Source organism: Staurois parvus, unplaced genomic scaffold (assembly GCF_062004578.1).
Source record: "Staurois parvus isolate SC_StPar_1 unplaced genomic scaffold, SC_StPar_1.0 ptg000230l, whole genome shotgun sequence".
Taxonomy (NCBI): Eukaryota; Metazoa; Chordata; class Amphibia; order Anura; family Ranidae; genus Staurois; species Staurois parvus.
In genome coordinates this window covers 1,922,174-1,940,599 of record NW_028318026.1, presented here as the reverse complement: position 1 = coordinate 1,940,599, position 18,426 = coordinate 1,922,174, and the positions used below count along the sequence as shown (strand labels likewise).

The following is an 18,426-nucleotide window of genomic DNA, read 5'->3' as shown; positions in this document are numbered from 1 at the left end:
TTAAATTAAATTTTGCTTTATGGGGCCAAACCATCGCTTCCAGGACTGCTTGTTCTTTTTTCACTCTGAAGATAGTTCCTAATGACATTGGCTGCATGTTTGGGGTCGCTGTACTGCTGCGGAATAAATTTAGGGTCAATCACGCTTTCTTGATGGTATGGAATGATGGATAAGTATCTACCTGTTGAGTGTGTACACATTGTTTTGAGCGATTTTGTACTGTTAAAATTTTCTGTTTCTGGAGTCTAGAACTTATTATATTGAATTAAAAATATACATTTCTTTTTCACGTTTTTATTACACAGTAAAGAATACAACAATACCTGAATCATACTTTAAAGATTCACAGGTTGACAGACCATACAATACAGTCCAACTAAAGGAAAAGAATAAACAAGAACCCACATTTCAGACATAGTAGACCTAAAAGCTCAAGATTATGCCGACGAAAGCATGATGTCTATCCCCTTTGCACCCAGTGTTAGTCTACCATCCACTTGTGGTACATGTCTGAATTAAGTATTGCACAACAACTTTTGATTTTTTTTATTTTCACAATAACGTTGCAGAACCCAAAATAAAATAATATTTTTTTCTTTGAAAAAGTACTTCAGATCTGCATTTCAACAGTCTCCAATTTGTTTTACTGTCCTTTGAAGAGTTCGGACAACACGGAGTCACTTTTGCCCACCCCACCCCAACTTTAAGTGTTCCAGACTTCGGCATGCTTTGCATTAGTAAACCAGCCTTGTATTTTAAATCCCCAAGACATGCACCTACACAAAATTAAAGCTTAAAAATCTGAAAAAATTTAAAAATAAGAAAACAAGACAACAGGCAACCCCATCACACAGCCCTGTGACAGGGTTAAAGAGACAGATTGGGAGAAAGTAGAAAGAAGGGGCAAGAGCGAGGGTGCCCTAAACCTATCAGCGACCACCATTTAGATATTTCCAATAAAGCTAGCTTTTTTTCTTAGCTTTTAATGAGTTATACTTACAAATTATATTCTCAAGTAGCCTGCATATAAATGACAAGCAAAAAAGGAAAGTAACTTTTTTTTTTCTTTAAGTTAATGAGGTCTGCTTTGTTACCAAGAAGTGATATGGTTTGCAGCTGTATGAGCTTTGCTTTTGGTATCCTGTTTTTGTGCCCATTTGGTTTATCTAGACCAGTTTTGATAGCTACTGGTGCAATATACATGCTGTCAGAGGTAGAGTGAAACTTTTTGCCACTGAGGAGTTTGTAGCAAAATAGGAGCAAAAAAAAAAAGGAGGGGGAAGAAAAGGAGAGAGAGATCAGAGCTGGGAGGAGGAGGAGGAGGGGGGGGCGTATCTGGAGTTACTCAGGGTGCCCTGAATTAAAAAAAATGAGACATATTGTTACTAACCCATGTTCAACACAGAAAAAAACAAGCTGTTCCATTACTGAACAGCTTACATTGATTGACAGATGACTTATAGATGTAAGTTACTGTATTTTTTGGGTTTGACCATTCCTTCCTACCCTGAATGCACAAGAGCTCAAATAGAAAGGATTATCCAGTGTCACGTACAGACAAGATTTCACTGATAAATGACATCTATTTAATAGTTCATGGGCAATGTCTCTGGGAGTTTTACAGAAGCCAATCACAGAGCAACATCACAGTTGGTTTTGGGATACCATGATATTGGAAGCGGGATTTAGCAGCACTGCAGTTAAAAGCACCATAGCAATGAATGTGGGTAGGTGCATGGTCCTAAGCAAGGTTGCCAGATGTGGCACAGAGACACTCACACATCATTTTGCTGACAGTAGCTTGTTCTTATTTATAATAAAAGATTGAAGATTGCCTTCCTGCCTTCCAGTGTCATCCAGACAGCTTCTTATTGTTACTGTGCCTGCACAGTTTATGTATTTTTGTTGGCGGTATAGTGTAATGCCCACTTACAGTTCATCCATATGCAGTCTACAATGAAACTGCTAGTAGTGTAAATTTTGCCACCGTCTCAGTGTGCTTTGTGCGGCCATGGTGTCTGATCTTGTTAGTTTTATGCTAAGGCCAGCCATTCCACAGAGATTCAGGGGGAACCAGACAGTTGCCCAAGCAAGGGCAAGAAATATAAACCCAGATCTGTGTATGACAATGTGACGTCAAAGAACACTGCAATAATATGCAAATGCATTTAGGAAAACACCACCAATGCAGCACCATAACTATGGTTCTAAGAGGATTATTGCAGCTTCATTTTAAATGCAATGCTGCTTTAGTAATGCAGATACAATTTGAAGCACCACAACTGGGAATTTTTCAGATTCTCAATAAACATACATAAAAGGACATTATATTTGGATTTGCTATGTTAATAAAGCTGTAGCAATGGTGATAAACACTATGACAAGACATAGTGGCATGATATGGAAGTATATCTGAAAGCCCTATGACATCAAACCTGGGATCAACATGACACAAATATGCTTGCTTATGGATAATTGACTAAACAGGGGTATTAAATCTTAGTTACAGTCACTAAATGCCCTTTGATTTTTATTTTATGACCTACAGTATATGACCACAAGGACTACAATGTTCAAAGAAAATAATATGTTATAAAAAAAAGTCCTGCGTTGAAGCAAGAGCTCCTGGTATACAGGAAATAAAGTAACTTGCTCACATTTTGCAGAGAAGCCATTATGCCTCATACACTCTCCTGGCCAGCACTCATTTTGTTTAGAGATCAGACTTTTTTGTGTAGCTAAATTACAGAGATCTAAGCAAAATTCAAATATCTCACTGTTTCTGGGAAAGGATCAATTAGATGGGGGGTGGAGGGTGTTTGTTGGGATTTGGTGGTGTTTTCTACTTCACTCAAGGGTCTGTTACTATGTGTTTTAGTACAGTTATTATATGAAAGTACAAACCAGGTCACAACTTAATTTCCAGTGTGATTTACTTTTTGGCTTTGCTCTTTGGGGAAATAAAGTTTTGGCTTAAAGTCAATCTAAACCCCAACTGGACAACCCTTTGTTTCCTAAATTACTGTATATAAAAATGGCTTATATTTAATAAAATTTTGTTTTCACCTTTTTTCATTCTTTTTTGCATCTCAGTGCTGATGCATTCATTCCAGCATCATCTACACATCATTGCTTTGGACCGGCTACTTGATAGTGATAATGGCGGACCATGCCTGCTCAATGTGTGATGGCAGTGCCACTTGTACTCTATATTAGGGGTACATGTGATAGAGTGACAATGCGGGAGCATAACTGGGAAACTGTCACCCCATAACAGGAACTGCCTGAACAAGGACCTTCATGTCTTGCTCACAAGGTATTTTTTTAATGAAAGCTGCATCCTTTTAAAATTGCAATAACATGTTAAAGCTTTTAGTGATTTAGTAAAATCTTTAGTGATTGGGTCTAGGTCTGCTTTAAGCTTGCTTTAAATATTTCCTATTTAGTTTAATATAATAATCATTATCTGTAAATTCTTGTCTGGACACTGGACAACAAAAGGGTAATTGAATTTATACTATACCTTATTTGACAAGTTTAATCATCTGATCTTTTGGAATATTAGTATTGGTACTTTCAAAAAATCATTTTGGTCCTTAAGATCAGTCTTTGGCTGACTTCCCTTTATGCAGAACACTTTATGACCTGACATTCAGCAGTTAAAGCCGTCAATCTACACCTCAGCATTTGGAAATCTAATTTGTCATTGTAAAAATTAGAAACACAATGTGTTACAGCAATACACATGCACTGCCTTTTTAACATTTAAGTGAAATTTTGTTTTTGTTTTTTTTTTGTAAAAAAAAAAATCTCTATTTGTGAATCTTAAATAATTCAAAAACTAGAAAAAAAATGCAAAAAAATACAAAATCCACTATGGTTTTATGCAAACAGATCGATGATGTGGTTCTCGAGTATTTAAAAAGGAGATTGCCAAAATAATGCATGCCTAGGGAATCATTATGACAGTGCAAAAATACATTTATGTACATCCCTCCTACAAAAACACTGATAGGTTAGCATTCCGTGAAGCATGCTAGTTTTAGGACATTAAAAAAATCATATAACAGAGTGAATTAGCAGCTCCGGTAGATAGCGTTAAATTTTTCTTTTTCTGAAGATGAAATAAAAAGGGCTGTTTGTAACTACTAGAGAAGTATCACTTACATATACAGTTATAAAAGCAGCATAGAAAGAGACAGTTTATCTCACCAGCTAAGAATAAAGAGATTAAATGTGGGCATGGTTAAAACTACAATGCATATTCACATTTGTCCATCACATTTACAAGAAAAAACACCATTGGGGAACCTCACAGGACAGGAGTGTTTAAAACACCGAGAGAACTACTAGGTTTTTTTTTAAGTGAAAGAGTATGGGATGGAAAAATCTTTTTTTTTTTTTTTTTTTCTTTTTTTGAAATGCGGGCTGGAGCTGAAGCCACTATGTATACATTTTTTTTAATTTGTTTTGTTGCTTTGATTAAAAAAAATATTAGAATAGACCCGATTGTCTCTGTGGAACTTTGCAAAAGTGATTAAACTTTGAAAAGTTTTATTTATTTTTGGGGCAACTGCTTGGTGTCATGATTGCCAGCTTGCTACTTAATGATACGATGAGACCGTCCCTTTTTAAAGGAAGCCTTTCCATGATGGTATTTCGCTGCTGCTGTAATCACACAACCCGCTGCATATCATCTTATGTATTGTTGACCTGGATATTATTGTACTTAAGAAGAACATCTGCGTTGCTTTCCAATCTGTTGCACATCTGCAGGTTTTTTGTAGCGGGTCTTCAGAAATCAGTCTGTTTCCCTTGGATGCCATTCTTTATCTTGTTAACTGTCTACTGCCATATCCGACTCTCATGCCCTTAAGGAGGTTTTGTCACCGTTTCCTTTCTCCTTCATCGCTAGAAAGAACAATGTAATTTTGTTTTTCATGTTAGCATTTTTCTTTTTTTGCTCTCAACAGCAGTTAGCAATCTCTTGGTTCGCTGTTTGGTAAAGCATCTGTTAATGAGGTCATCTAGTTTAAAATCCCAGCTACTGAAAAATACCAGGGAAGAGGTCAATTTTAACATTGTGTTATATTTTGTACTCTCAGTTTTCTAATGAAAAGATATCTTTGATTTTTTAAGAAGTTATTGTGACCCGTTACTGGCCTTCACGGTTTTTTTTTATTACTACCTCAAGGTAAAAGTAGTTCATTGTTATTGTAGCACTGAATTAGGATAGTTCTTCTTTACATCTTTGAATATCTGAGTATGAGGACTTGGTTTCATTGAGTTTTTAAAGTTTTCAAAGAATTAAGTTTATCAGTATTTTATTTCTTTAACGGGCAGCTGTCTCTAGGGTGGATGGTGTGCCGGGAGTAGTAGACCGTGGTGTGGCTGCTGGTGGTGTGTCGATGGGGCTTCCTGCACCACTGCTGGGCGTAACCGAGGAACTGACTGCTGGTGTCTCCCCCTGCTGTTGGGCTTGAATAGTCTGTCCACAGATGTGGTGGTGTTTCTCCCAGTCTTTGTGCTGACAAAAAGATCCACAATACCGGGCGGTGTTGCAGCCACTGCAAGTTTCGCTCGCCTTCCGTCCGCAGTTCCAGCAACTCTGAAAAATGGAAACAAGCAAATATTCTGTTAGAATATTTAATAGCCTAACTATATTCATTGCCTCAAAGAGTAACATTAAACGAACTGTAAATTACAAGCACAGGTGGAAAAAGTACGAAATGTGTTCTGAACACATGGTGAGACATTTGTGCAAATCCACCGAATTTGCCTTATTATAGTGAAATTGCAAAATGCTATGTAAACAATCTGCTCTGGTTTTTCAGCAGCAGATGACAGAAAATGCTACCAGCAAAAGCATGTTCATGTTCAAGAAGAAGAAAAAAAAAAACTTCATTGCAAGTTGTTTCTTTCAAGTGACTTAGTTTTAGGTCTACAAAATTCAGTTGATATTTTATCATTTTTCGATCATCTGCCTAACTTCACTGAAAGTTTTCAAAGAATCTATGATAAAAGTAGTTAGAAATGAAAGATGGAAAAGTATTGCTCTGCTCTTTATATAAAAATTCACTTTATTGAAAAAGGATGAATTAGAGATGGGTTCCTTTGATTCTAAGGGTCATTTCGATCGGCATATTTTAGGACTTTTTTTAGTATCACAAAATTTTGTTAAGTCTGGAGACCTAATAAGGGAATTTGAATAACAGGAATACTGCTAATTCTGAAATAAAAGACCTTTTGACTCATTTAGTACCTGTATTAGTTTAATGAGCATGTCAACCTAATAAAAACACATATAATGTATGTAAACCTGTAAACTCTAAATGCTATTTTTTTTTTTTGTGTGTGCTTTCTAATACTAATATTGGATACCTGATGATTCTGCTGATATCTTTCCCCTTGCAGCACTTTCTGTGTTGGATTAACAATAGCCATGGGCTGCAAATCCCATGATAACATTGTCAGCACACTATACTCTCAATCATATTAGGATCAACAGGATGCTGTGCCAACATATTGCATGCCTTCAGTCAGAGCAATTTCTCAGATGCTGTGGCTTCATTCAGGTTCCCCCTCCCACCACCCCGGTGAGTACAACTGAACCTGGAGACATTTTTGTCTTGCTACTGCTCCTGGAGGGTGGTAAAACATGTGTTTAGGACACTTTTTTACTCTACTAAAGGCATTTCTTCCTCATATACTTTCCTGGTTGCCTTGTTTTGGCTTCACATATGACTGTATGTCTTTAGAGCATGGAGAATACCAATTATTTTGAGAAGCTATAGCACTGCAAAGGAGAGCATTCTCGTAGGGGTTGAGATTCTCGGCATTCCCATGAGAAGATGTAGAGATCTCACCCTTGCTTAGGTGTTAGTCTAGTATTTTTGCATTTTTATTTGAATTTTTATTTCAAGGTTTCTATTTCCCAGGGGGGTAAAAAGGTTGGGGTCTCCCAGAAAAGTGGACCTTGCTTTTTCATGCAAGGTTCACTTTATAGGTTACCAATTGCTATCTTGGGGAATCAACCATTTTTTTTAATGAACAAATCAGCATTTTAATATCAAATGTAAATTTCGACATTGCTGTACAGACATGAAATAAGCAAGTTACATTTTTAAAATGAAAGGATACTGCAAATCTTAGAAAATTCTAGACGTTTAAAAAAAACTGTAATCCAAACATGAATATAATTTGATTTCCTTAAATAGAGCATCTGTATCTGCCTATAAAACTATAGTATATTCAGACTTTGGAAAGTACTGGAAAGTTGGCCATGTGGAAATATGGGATCTGTCCAAAACATACTGGCTCCATCAGATTAAAATCATATGTGGCTCTGCTCAAAAGCATGGAATATACAGAATCAACCAGATAATTACAAATGCATGTGCAGGAATTTTTTTTTTCTAAAATTGTTCCCATCTTTAGAAAACACTTCAAAATATCCCAGAGAAGAAAAAAAACTTTCCAAACACAGAAACAGATGTTTTTTGGTAGTTAAACGTTCAGGTTGTAGACTGGATGTCTGGCATCACCTGGTTTTAATTCAATCCTTCTGGTTCCAGGTTTGCGTTGTCTAAACTTAGCTGCCTTTCGGAGATGTCAAAACCTATTACTACACACTACAAATGGATTCAGGATATGTTTACTTTTACTACAGTGTAGTGTTTAAGAAGACAAAGACACAACAATGGGCCTTTCAATTCATTTACTGGCAAGACTATAGCACAGAACGTGTACTATTGCAAAAACATGTTATATTAAAATATGAGATATGTCTGATAAAAATTTCTGTTAACAAAATAAAATTATATTCAAATGTGGATTTACAAGTTGTACGTTGTATTCTAAAGTTATTAAATAATAAAGTATTTGTGTCATCTGTTATCAGTGATCAGGTCCCCTCCACACTTCCACCTTTATTGCAAGCCTGAATGATATTAGGCATGAGTTGAACAAGTATGTACAATTCACTTGATAGGGATATATATTTTACACTTGTATAGTGCATGTTTAACAAGTTCATAGCTTCACTTAGATCAGGTGAACCATAGTCAACAGAAATTACCCCAATGAGTGCCTAGAGACATAAAGAAAATCAACCATCGTAGTTTTCTGTGCCCAAATACTAATGCTAGTAATGTTCAGTGAGTAGTTTTTGTTGCCAAGCAAAAGACAAAAAACTGTTTTATACTTTTCTATAAGCGCTTATCTATAATCCTAACAATCTTAACCAAATCCTTAAGCACACATAATTAACTAAACCCAAAGCTTAAAAAATAGGTTCACCTTTTAGAAAAAAATAATAAATGAACATTTTTTTGCAGGTGAAATTTTTTGTCTGCAGGAACCATTGCATTAGCGATCAGCAGGTCTCCTGCAGATCTTTCAGTATGTCTGCTTGCTCATAAGGGATGTACAAGCAAGCATATATAATAACAGGAAAATGGATGAACTACTTAGTTCACTGAGGACTACAAGCTGACAGCCGCTAAAGCTGTCAGGACTTGTCGTCTCTCATTCACAGATGACTGTGCATGAGTGATGCAGCTGTGTGGGTGGTGCCCCACATGGCCACTTTTTTTTTTAATTTGACAGCTAGCAAGGGGGGGAGAAGCTGTCAAAGCGGGGATCATGGGGGAGCAGGGGTGTAACATGTAACATGTTACGAAAGGTAAACTTATTCTTTAAACTGGAACTTTGTTTCCCAAAACCAAAATATAACCTTAACCCTAAACTTTACCCCTAAAATACTGAAGCTACACTTACTAGTCTGGTGCCAAATGCAATGAAGACAAATACATGTTTCAGGGGATACATATAGACGCAGTTTGACTGCCTTCTATCACAAATATTTCTGTAAATGGAGGTGCAGTAGATGGATCTTCAATGTAAATGTCATCTTAAGCTAAATGCAAAAGCCACAGTAAACAGGAGATGCCCTGTGAATCTAGCTGGCCGACTTTCCAGAGAGGAAAGTAGACAGAGGACCTAGTATTTATCAGTAAGGGTTCACTCAACACTGACTTTACTGCTGGCTAAACATAGGAGAACAATAACTCTTGCCAGAGGTTAACAACAGGAAAAATTATTTCGACTAAATTAAAATTATCACATACGGTAATTAAATTGTGGTCTCTGCCCAAAAAAACAAATTGTGATCATGAGACTCGGTTTACATGTCGTCAATTTGTGAGGAGTGGAGTATTTATGTCACAGAACAAAGAACCATTTGAATGTGTACAAACACGTTCATCACTATTTGACTTGTTAACATCAAGAAGCCAAGCCAATTATGTGCCGGTCACGTCTGATTCCTGCAACGGTGTGGTTTGCTTCCATTCAACTCTTTCTGAGAAACTTTCAGATGTTGCAAATCAATTCCTTTTGTCTTTGGGAACTCATCTGCTGTGCATTAAAATGAAACTCTGGGCATCTAGTGATCCAGCTAGGGTCTTTCATCCTCATAGAAATCTGCAACAAATTAAATTCTAGCTCTATTAAGTCACAGCAACACTTTGGTGATGGAGCTGTGTGTCCGTTTATTCCTTGTACAGTTTTCCAATTGGAGTGTGTAACCTATCTTTGAATGCCTAAAATCACAAACCAAGATAATCTTATGTCAGAGTGCTCAGCATCTCATGACTACGCAGTATACAGTACACGTTGTAGGCAGTGCCTGATGTTTGAGAGAGACTATTAATCTGAAATGGTTTAATGATGCAATGTGCTAGCTTACTAATAACAGCTACCGTGGCTAAATCTGGTCCTAATTTTGCTTGGTTTTTTTTACATTGATTTTTTCTGGTAATCCAAAAACATATTGGCCAAATACACAAGTAGCAAATTTCTAATATGGCGTTTTCTTGGGGTTTTTGTATGTTGTGTATGTAACGTTGTGGCAATATTAGGAATGTTTATTCTACTGGAGAAACTTTTACAAAACTTCTCTACAGGCTAGTTTCTGATGATGTCAGTAACAAAAAAGCGGGCCACCACGATAGAGGACAAGAGTTTAACAGCTCAGAAGATCAAAATTATATTCTTTATGAATGCCTTTGAAGTCAGCACTATTGACACATTCCTTAATCAACAACCTTTAAATACTGTACTCTTCAAGGGACAAGTCTTTAGTGACAATTACAAAACAAATTAGGAGTCAACATAAGGCAAGATTTTGGTCTATAGGTAACCGTAAATCTCAAATTTGCCATTTTGTGGCAGCTGTGAGCAATAAAGAGATAAAAGTACTCTTGCTGCACTCTTGCACATTGACATCTAATGTATATTGACTGAGGAATAAACAGATCCCTTTTCCTTTTATTATATAGCACAGAGTTATATTTATGTGACTAAATCTTATACAGAGTCAAAAAGGTTGAACAAGCTGTCAAGTCTGTTTAGTGCTGGCTACACAATACAATATAATGGCCAATTGCAGTGTTTTAAAACCTAATCTCACTTATGAAAACACCTACACAGAACTAGCTTTCAGAATAAAGCTACTTTATATAAAATGTAACAAAATACTTTTCTTATTAGTTTTTTAAAGTATTTTATGCATGAGATGAAAGAACAAAAATAAGCTTGCAAAAACATGCAGGTACACAAAGATGAAAGGAAGAACCAACTCATGCATAGCGAGCATGTCTATTATATACAACTAATGTGTTATGGATTGCAATAATTACAGGCAGTGTCTGCAGACAGAGAGAGGGGCATGCTCATTATCTCCTATCCTGCCTGTTTATTTTGTCAGGAAAAAAAAAATAACAGACCACCAAATTGTAGAAAACCAGGGTCAGAATAGTAATGAGGAGGTCATTCATTAAACACAGAAATGGCTTCTTTATATTGTTACTGTTGGAAAAAAAACACAATTCCCATTTGAACAGGATTTCTTTAAATTTCTTTAAATTCTCAGAGGACCAAATGCACTAAGAATATGATGTGTGCAGTGAAATATCATAAAAATATCAAAACACACAAGCATGGGATATGGGCAAATTACACCTCTGCCTAACCACATTGTGAAATGGACAATATAAGTGAAATCTACGTTCAAATATAGTCTGCATCTCTTCCATCCATTTGATTACTTGTTGGCTTTACAAATTAGTGGCTACCTATCAACTGAATATAGGAAATACTCTAAATTACCTTCTGACACTATAATGAGCCTATGTGAGAGTAGCTTAACTGTTCACAACACAATATATTTCCTACTGGTGGAATTAAGTAATTTAATAAATGGAACTAGGTAACTGTATGCCCACACCAATTAACTCACAGCGCCCAATGATAGAGCAGCTTAGAATAGTGCAGGGCATCCACTTCATGGCTCTTGTCACTGGAAGCATGGAAGTGAGACTTAAAGCAGAATTTCTGGTGTAATATGACTTTGGGCCAGTCCCAAATGAACTATGCAAAGTAATATCAAACCAGGAATTCTGCTTTAAACATGTTTACAGGTACAGAAATTTAACTCTGCAATGAGTGTTCACTGTATCATGGAATTATGTTTTAATGCTGTCTATAGAGCCTATAGAGCAGACAATAGTAGTAATACCACCCCGTATACTATTCTGTCCTTTGAATATTAGAGTAAACAATAGTCATTTGTGAATAACGCAGCAAAAGATGCCACGCAACCCACAAATCTTCACTATACAATAATAATAAAGTCCAAAACATAAAGTCCAAAGTAGTAAGATCTTTCACCAAATTATCCATGTGTACCACCAAATTCTCCACGTGTCCCAATATCTCTGTCTACCAATATCTTCTATAACTGATCACCAGTGCTACTCATGCATTTATCTCCCATGAACAATATATGCATACCTCCAGACTAGACCCTGATGGCTAGTCAAGGGTCACGTGTGCTTGTGCCACCTTCAAGGGCTGCAAACAAGATGGCTCCTGGACAGATCAGACGTCTGAAGAGCCCATTTTATGGAAGACACCGCATTACTGTTTGTGCACTGACTTGTCATTTTACATATTGAATAAATGTATTATTGTACGAAGAGCACTACAAGTCCCTATTCTTCTTTCATAAATTAAATAATGCTTACTATGTGAGTGGAGGATCTGTGGAACAGTGGGAGCCATCTGTGGTAGAGTGAATCTGCAGCCATTCTGTTTGCAGCCCGTGAAGGGGGGACAAGGGCATGTGACCCTTGACTAGCCATCAGGGTCTAGTCTGCAGGTTAGCATATATTGTTCATGGGAGGTGTATGAATGACCTATCATGCCAAGATAATCGGCTGGAGGGGAATTGAAAACTTGGAAAGTGAAAGACATACAAAAAAAACATGGGGCTGATTTATTAAATCAATAAATTATTAGGTTTACTTGAATGTAAGTGAAAATTTACTTTGCAAAGAATACTCAATCATGTGCAAGAAAAAAACACAAAATACTTTTTTCCTGCATGCACATGGTTGGATGACTGAATTTAGTACGTCACCTCTTTCATGAAGATAAGTGAAAATGTACTTTGCAAAGTAAATCAACCCTTATGTGTTGATCCATTTGGCTCATAATCATTTGTTTTAACCAGTTCCCTATCGTTATATAGCCAAAGGACAGCTACAGCGCGGTTGTCTGGTTCTGGCACAACATCCATGGATGTCATTCTAGAACACGCCCCCTGCGTGCCCCCAGCAGTGCGCACCCAACGCCGCTGGTGATCGGTGTGTCCTACAGACACAGCTGATCACGGGATATGGTAAACGGCCAATCACGGAGGCCTTTACCACGTGATCAGCTGTGTCCAATGCCTCAGCAGATCACCGGGTAAATACAGTTGCCGGTTATCGGCTACACTTTCCACACGCTGTCACAGCGTGAGGAAAGTACTGCCGATAACCGGCAATTGCGAGAGAAATGATCGGCACGGATGATCAGTGCCCTGCAGTGCCGCCCACCTGTGCTCATCAGTGCCACCCACCTGTACCCATCAGTGCCACCCACCTGTGCATTGCCACCCACCTGTGCCCATCAGTGCCACATACCTGTACCCTACAGTGCCAACCAGCAGTGCCACCCACCTGTGCCCATCAGCGCCACCCACCTGTGCCCATCAGCGCCACCCACCTGTGCCCTGCAGTGCCACCCACCTGTGCCCAGCAGTGCCACCCATCAGTGCTGCCCAGCAGTGCCACCCAGCAGTGCTGCTCCTCAGTGCCGCCTATCAGTGCCAGCTCATCAGTGCCACCTATGAATGGCGCCTATCAGTGCCTCCTATCAGTGCCCATTAGTGCTACCTATCCGTGCCTCCTCATCAGTGCTTCCTATCGGTGCCTATCAGTGCAGCCTCATCCACACACATCAGTGAAGGAGAAAAATTACCTGCTTGCAAAATTTAATAATATAATAATTTTTTTTTCAAATGTTTTGCTCTTTTTTTGTTTATAGCGAAAAATAAAACACCCATTGGCTATAAAATACCACCAAAAGAAAGCTCCATTTGTGTGAAAAAATGATAAAAATGTCATATGGGTACAGTTTTGCATGACCACGCAACTGTCATTCAAAGTGCAACAGCGCTGAAAGCTGAAAACTGGCCTGGGCAGGAAGGGGGTATAAGTGCCCGATAAGCAAGTGGTTAAATGCTGAATTTTATTATAACTCAAAGATGCAATTTACTATTGTAATCCTGGTTTTTAGTATTTTTGACTTAATAATAAAACACACACGCATATATATTTTAGAAAGTTTTACCTCACTTGAGTCTTCCTGCTGATTAATAACAGACAGTGCATCCTCTGCAGCTTGCCTCTTTGCTTCTGCCACTGTTCTTTCCATTTTTGCTCGTTCTGACGTAATCATTTCATGGGCTTTTCTTTCTGCTTCAGACACTGCTTTCTGTAATTCTGCCATAGCCTGTCTTTTCACCTCGTTTACTGCTTCTTCTGTAAAAGAAATACAAGATTTCTAAAAATATGCACATGGAGACTGAGATCCAGAAGGAAGAGTGGAAAAAGAAAGAACCTTATCTTGGCTATTCATGTGTATTTAAAGGTAACAGTCAAAGCCTGTCGGCTATTTGACAGTAGTAAAGGTAATCTCACCCTTGAGGACAGTTTACAAGGATAAACTTAAAGAAAGCTAACAATGGATTAAATGTGAGTTTCTTTATATTCCGCTTTGCTGAAATGAATAGGTCCAAACTGTAATAGATACCTATTACACATTCAAATAACAAAATATATTTGTTGTTTTTATTGCAGCTATAGCCTAAACACATCTATTATAGAAACCTATAGTTTTTATTTATATATTTCCTTTATTATGTTAAGGCCTAAAAAATAAAAATATACTTATAATACAGTAAGTATAAAAAAGTGCACATTAAGATCATATTTTCACGTGTAGCAAGCAGGTGCACAAGCCTACTCTTGTTTATTCACTAAGCTGACTTACTACTATGAATAGTCTACAAAATGTGATACCTACTTTTGAGGTCTGCTTATAACAATTAGTTAAATAAGTGCTGGGCTTTTGTTATTAGAAAGTGTAGAATTCAGGAAAAACGTAATGGAAGAACTCTGTCTTACATTTTTATATTTTTAACAATAATTATGAAATATAGATAAATGATCAGTTCATCAAAAAATACTCAAAACATTTTAGATTCACTGTGCTGAATATTTTAATGAAATTCAGGTTTGCAAGTGCAATGTAAAAAAAAAAGATTATTTTAATAAATGTGGGAATTATTCATTAGATATTGCACGACTTAATTTCTTACAAGCAATCATCTTTCCGTATGGTAGTCCCAAGTATCAACCAAAAATCTATACACTTGGAAAATATTTGCAAATCCCCAACTAACCCTCCTTATTTTTAAATCATACCAATGTGAAGTACTAGGTTTTAATGGTTAAAAATTAAGCCTAGGAGCTAAAAATAAATATACTTAGATCATTCATTACAATCATTAAATGTACATAGTTTTAATTTCAAAGCACCGTTTTTTGGTGTTTTCCCTATTCTTAAAGTTATGTCAAACCTGCATATGAGTTTGACATAAATTTACTTTGATCAAACTGATTAGCATGTGGTGGATTTAGCTTTTTCCCATTTTATGCTTTTTTCTTTTTTTTTACTTTTTAAAGTTATGGATTTATTTATGTGGAAATTATATTTTACAATTAATTTTTTTCCCTTTATTAATACATAAATATAATAAAATGCAATTCATCAATGCAATTATCAATAGTAAAATATTCCTGGTATTTGACTAGTTAGAAAGATCCTCCACTGAAGTCACTTAATTTTTCCTTATCTCTGCATAATTCTATTTAAAAATTTGTAAACAGAAAAACGTTTTTCCATAAATGTACGTTCACCGTACAATGGAAAATAGTACAGGTTTCAAATAATCCATTGTTCTTATTTTCTTTTTATCAGTTACAAGTTCACCTAACATAAAAGACACTCGTTATAGATATTTAATGACTGCAATGTGTCTGTAATATATTTGCTGAGTATGACAGATTTTTTTAATTTCTGATACTAATTAGAACATGACCAGGGTATTCCTTGTCGGTTTTATACATATTACACACGGAGAACAGCATCCTTTCTCGGCTGTCACCAAATTTTGTCTTTTAAGCTTGATTTTTTTTTTCTGGGATAATTATGTAAAATTCTTATTGAGCTATAGTAGCACAATACACCATGCTAACACCAATAAGACTAGGAATAACTTCAAAAAAAGATTTTACTCTGGTTTTTTTTTTTGTGCACAAAGAATAATTACTAGACTTTGTCTAAATTTAAAGAAATTTCATTATCAGTGAAAAAATCCCCTACTTGATTCATTTTATCTAACTTTCATCTCTATTGAAACCAAAATGACAATGAATAATTGAAAATTTAATAAGAAGTAATTATTAACTTGGCAAACGTTGCGCCAATTAACACTCTATTAAAACTAATTATGACATGTTTCATTCAAGTGTTTTCACCTAATTGTTTCACTCACTTAAAAAGCACCTTAATTAAATGTTCTGTTTAATTAAGAACATAGATTTCTAATAGAATCATATTACCAGATATTAAAAATTAAGAGCAAATGAATACGCTTCAGGAAGCATTCTGTAAGGAGACTCTTTGCTAACCACTCAAGAAATTAATTTTCCCACAAACCATTAGTGAAACTTCAGAACATTTCTTATTTTTACACAAATTTTAAAATATTAGACACAAAGCAGTAATAAGGGGAAACACTAAATATTTAGTCTTCAAAAGCATGACTCAAAATTGCAGTTATGTTTTTTTCTGTCCTTTTGATACATCATGCCTGTGCTGAAATCCATTTTTTTTTTTTTTCGCAGGGAGGGGGTATTGTGGAGGAGGTGATGGTACTTAATATCACAGATGTGAACAATACAGCCTGGGCCTAATTTACTTTGAATATTCAAGGTGAATTAAAATTCTATCTAAGTGGCAATACAGGACAATAATTTTTGCTTACGATCAAAGCTACAGCTTGACTAATTGTATATGCTAATCAGGCAATTTATATTTAAATTATGCATTCCTATTCTGGTCCCACAGGCACGCACAGATCTGCTAGGAGAATTGATAGCATGTTCATAAGGTGCTTGCATATTTATTATTAAATGCAAACAAACCATGTTTACTCAAAATGAAATATACATAGAATATTGCACGGGTGATGGGATATTATTAAGACTTTCTCCCAGAATCTGTAATAAATACTGTTTTTGAGGAAATTAATAGCTTGTTGTTATTATTAAGAATATTTTAAAATATTCTTAAATGAAAAATGCATATATTTAAAAAACAATTTCCAACCCAGAATATGTTACATGAACTTTTTTTTAATCAAGTTTTTTAAGCGAACAGTTTATTTTTTAGGTGACAAGAAGGTGTTAACCTTAACAATAAAAATATATGTGAGATTTATAAATGTAAGTATAGCTAATGCATGTTTTTATTATTTAAAACCTTTACATAATTCAGTCAATGACAATCATGTATAAATTGTCATTTTACATTTCATTTAGTTCATAAACATTGTTCAATAATACCAAGTTGAAAAAGTCATACAGAGCTGAACATTAATGGATAGTTCTTTTATATTATATACTTATAACATTAAAATGTATAGACAATATAATAATAAAATATCTGTTCCAAGCAGAAAATAATAGCAAAGGTTTTTACAGAGGAACAAATTAAAACTATATATTTTGTAGGTGATTGAGGAAAGGTCTTCCTGATACAATGTCCGAATGTTATTATTATTAGTATTGTCTTGCTAATTACGCTACATAGAAGCATACATGCATTTTAAAAATGTTTTGTAGCACAATTAATTATCTTTATTACAGAATGACTGGCATATCTGAACATTATTCTTAAGCCTTGCATTTGTTTAACATGTTTATATAATATGCATAGGACACAAAGAAATTGCTGTATGCATTGAATCGTGATTATCACATCAGAAACTAAACTGCTCCCAGCTGTTAAAAGTTTATATCTATATAATCGCTGTAGCTATCTCTATCGCTGTATCTATCTCACTACCTATCTATGCGAATATAACCATTCAGACACAGTATTGCTTTGAGACTTATGGTTGCATGTTGATATCAGGATTTAATGGAAGGTAGTGCAGTAGTGAAAATCACGAATTACACTGCCTTATTGTGATAAAACCTGGTAACTATGGGGTGCGGAGAGGACCTTTGTGTAACAACATGGTGAGATGCCAAATGATTAGGTTATACTGAATAAGTTAAACTGGAAACCACCTTCAAAGTGGATCTGCAGCACACTATTTTGAGGACTAAACTACTGTACCATACAATGTCAATGGCTATGGTTTAAAACTGCAGCAACTATGGGGAACAGCAGAGTGACAAGCCCTAAACTGGTGAGCATGCTGTACAAGAGCATAGTATGCAACCATATCCAATGTAAAAAAATCCTTCTATTTGACACAAATGCTCCAAAAGCAGACCAAAACAAACTCTTGTAAATGAAGGGAATAAAACGAAGACTAAACCACTGAATGAAAACATTTTTATGTCTTGTAATTGACAAGGCTACAACAGCTGACATGAAATCACAAAGTATAAAATAGGATTAAAATTGGGAAATAATGACAAACAAGTCATAGGTTCAAAAGAAATGTGATCAGCCTATAAGCTTCAACTTAAACTTTATTCTCCAATTAACATAAGTTTTCTGACCTATTAAGAGCTCATTTCAACAATGGGGTCCCGTGTATTAAAGACTGTTTGGTAATACAGAATAATGACACAGGAAACAGGAAAGATCAATACTACCTCCTGGGGATGGAGCTTTTCTACAAAGGCATTCCAAACAAACAGTATTATCATTTCAAGCAGTTATTGGAGATTATTGCAA

At 35.8% G+C, this 18,426-nt stretch overlaps 1 protein-coding gene across 9 annotated transcripts in view; it reads right to left on the bottom strand.

Moving 5' to 3' along the window:
• Nucleotides 1-278: 278 nt before the first annotated feature.
• Nucleotides 279-18,426, bottom strand: part of RUNX1T1 (RUNX1 partner transcriptional co-repressor 1) — a 200,120-nt gene continuing 181,972 nt past the window's right edge. For all 9 annotated transcript variants that reach the window (XM_089679680.1, XM_089679678.1, XM_089679676.1 and 6 more), the window contains 2 exons: nt 13,738-13,928; nt 279-5,608 (listed from right to left, as the gene is read on the bottom strand). In XM_089679680.1, the coding sequence (XP_089535806.1) occupies nt 5,333-5,608; nt 13,738-13,928 (467 nt within the window). In that variant the 3' untranslated portion in view covers nt 279-5,332. The remainder of the gene's footprint in view (nt 5,609-13,737; nt 13,929-18,426) is intronic.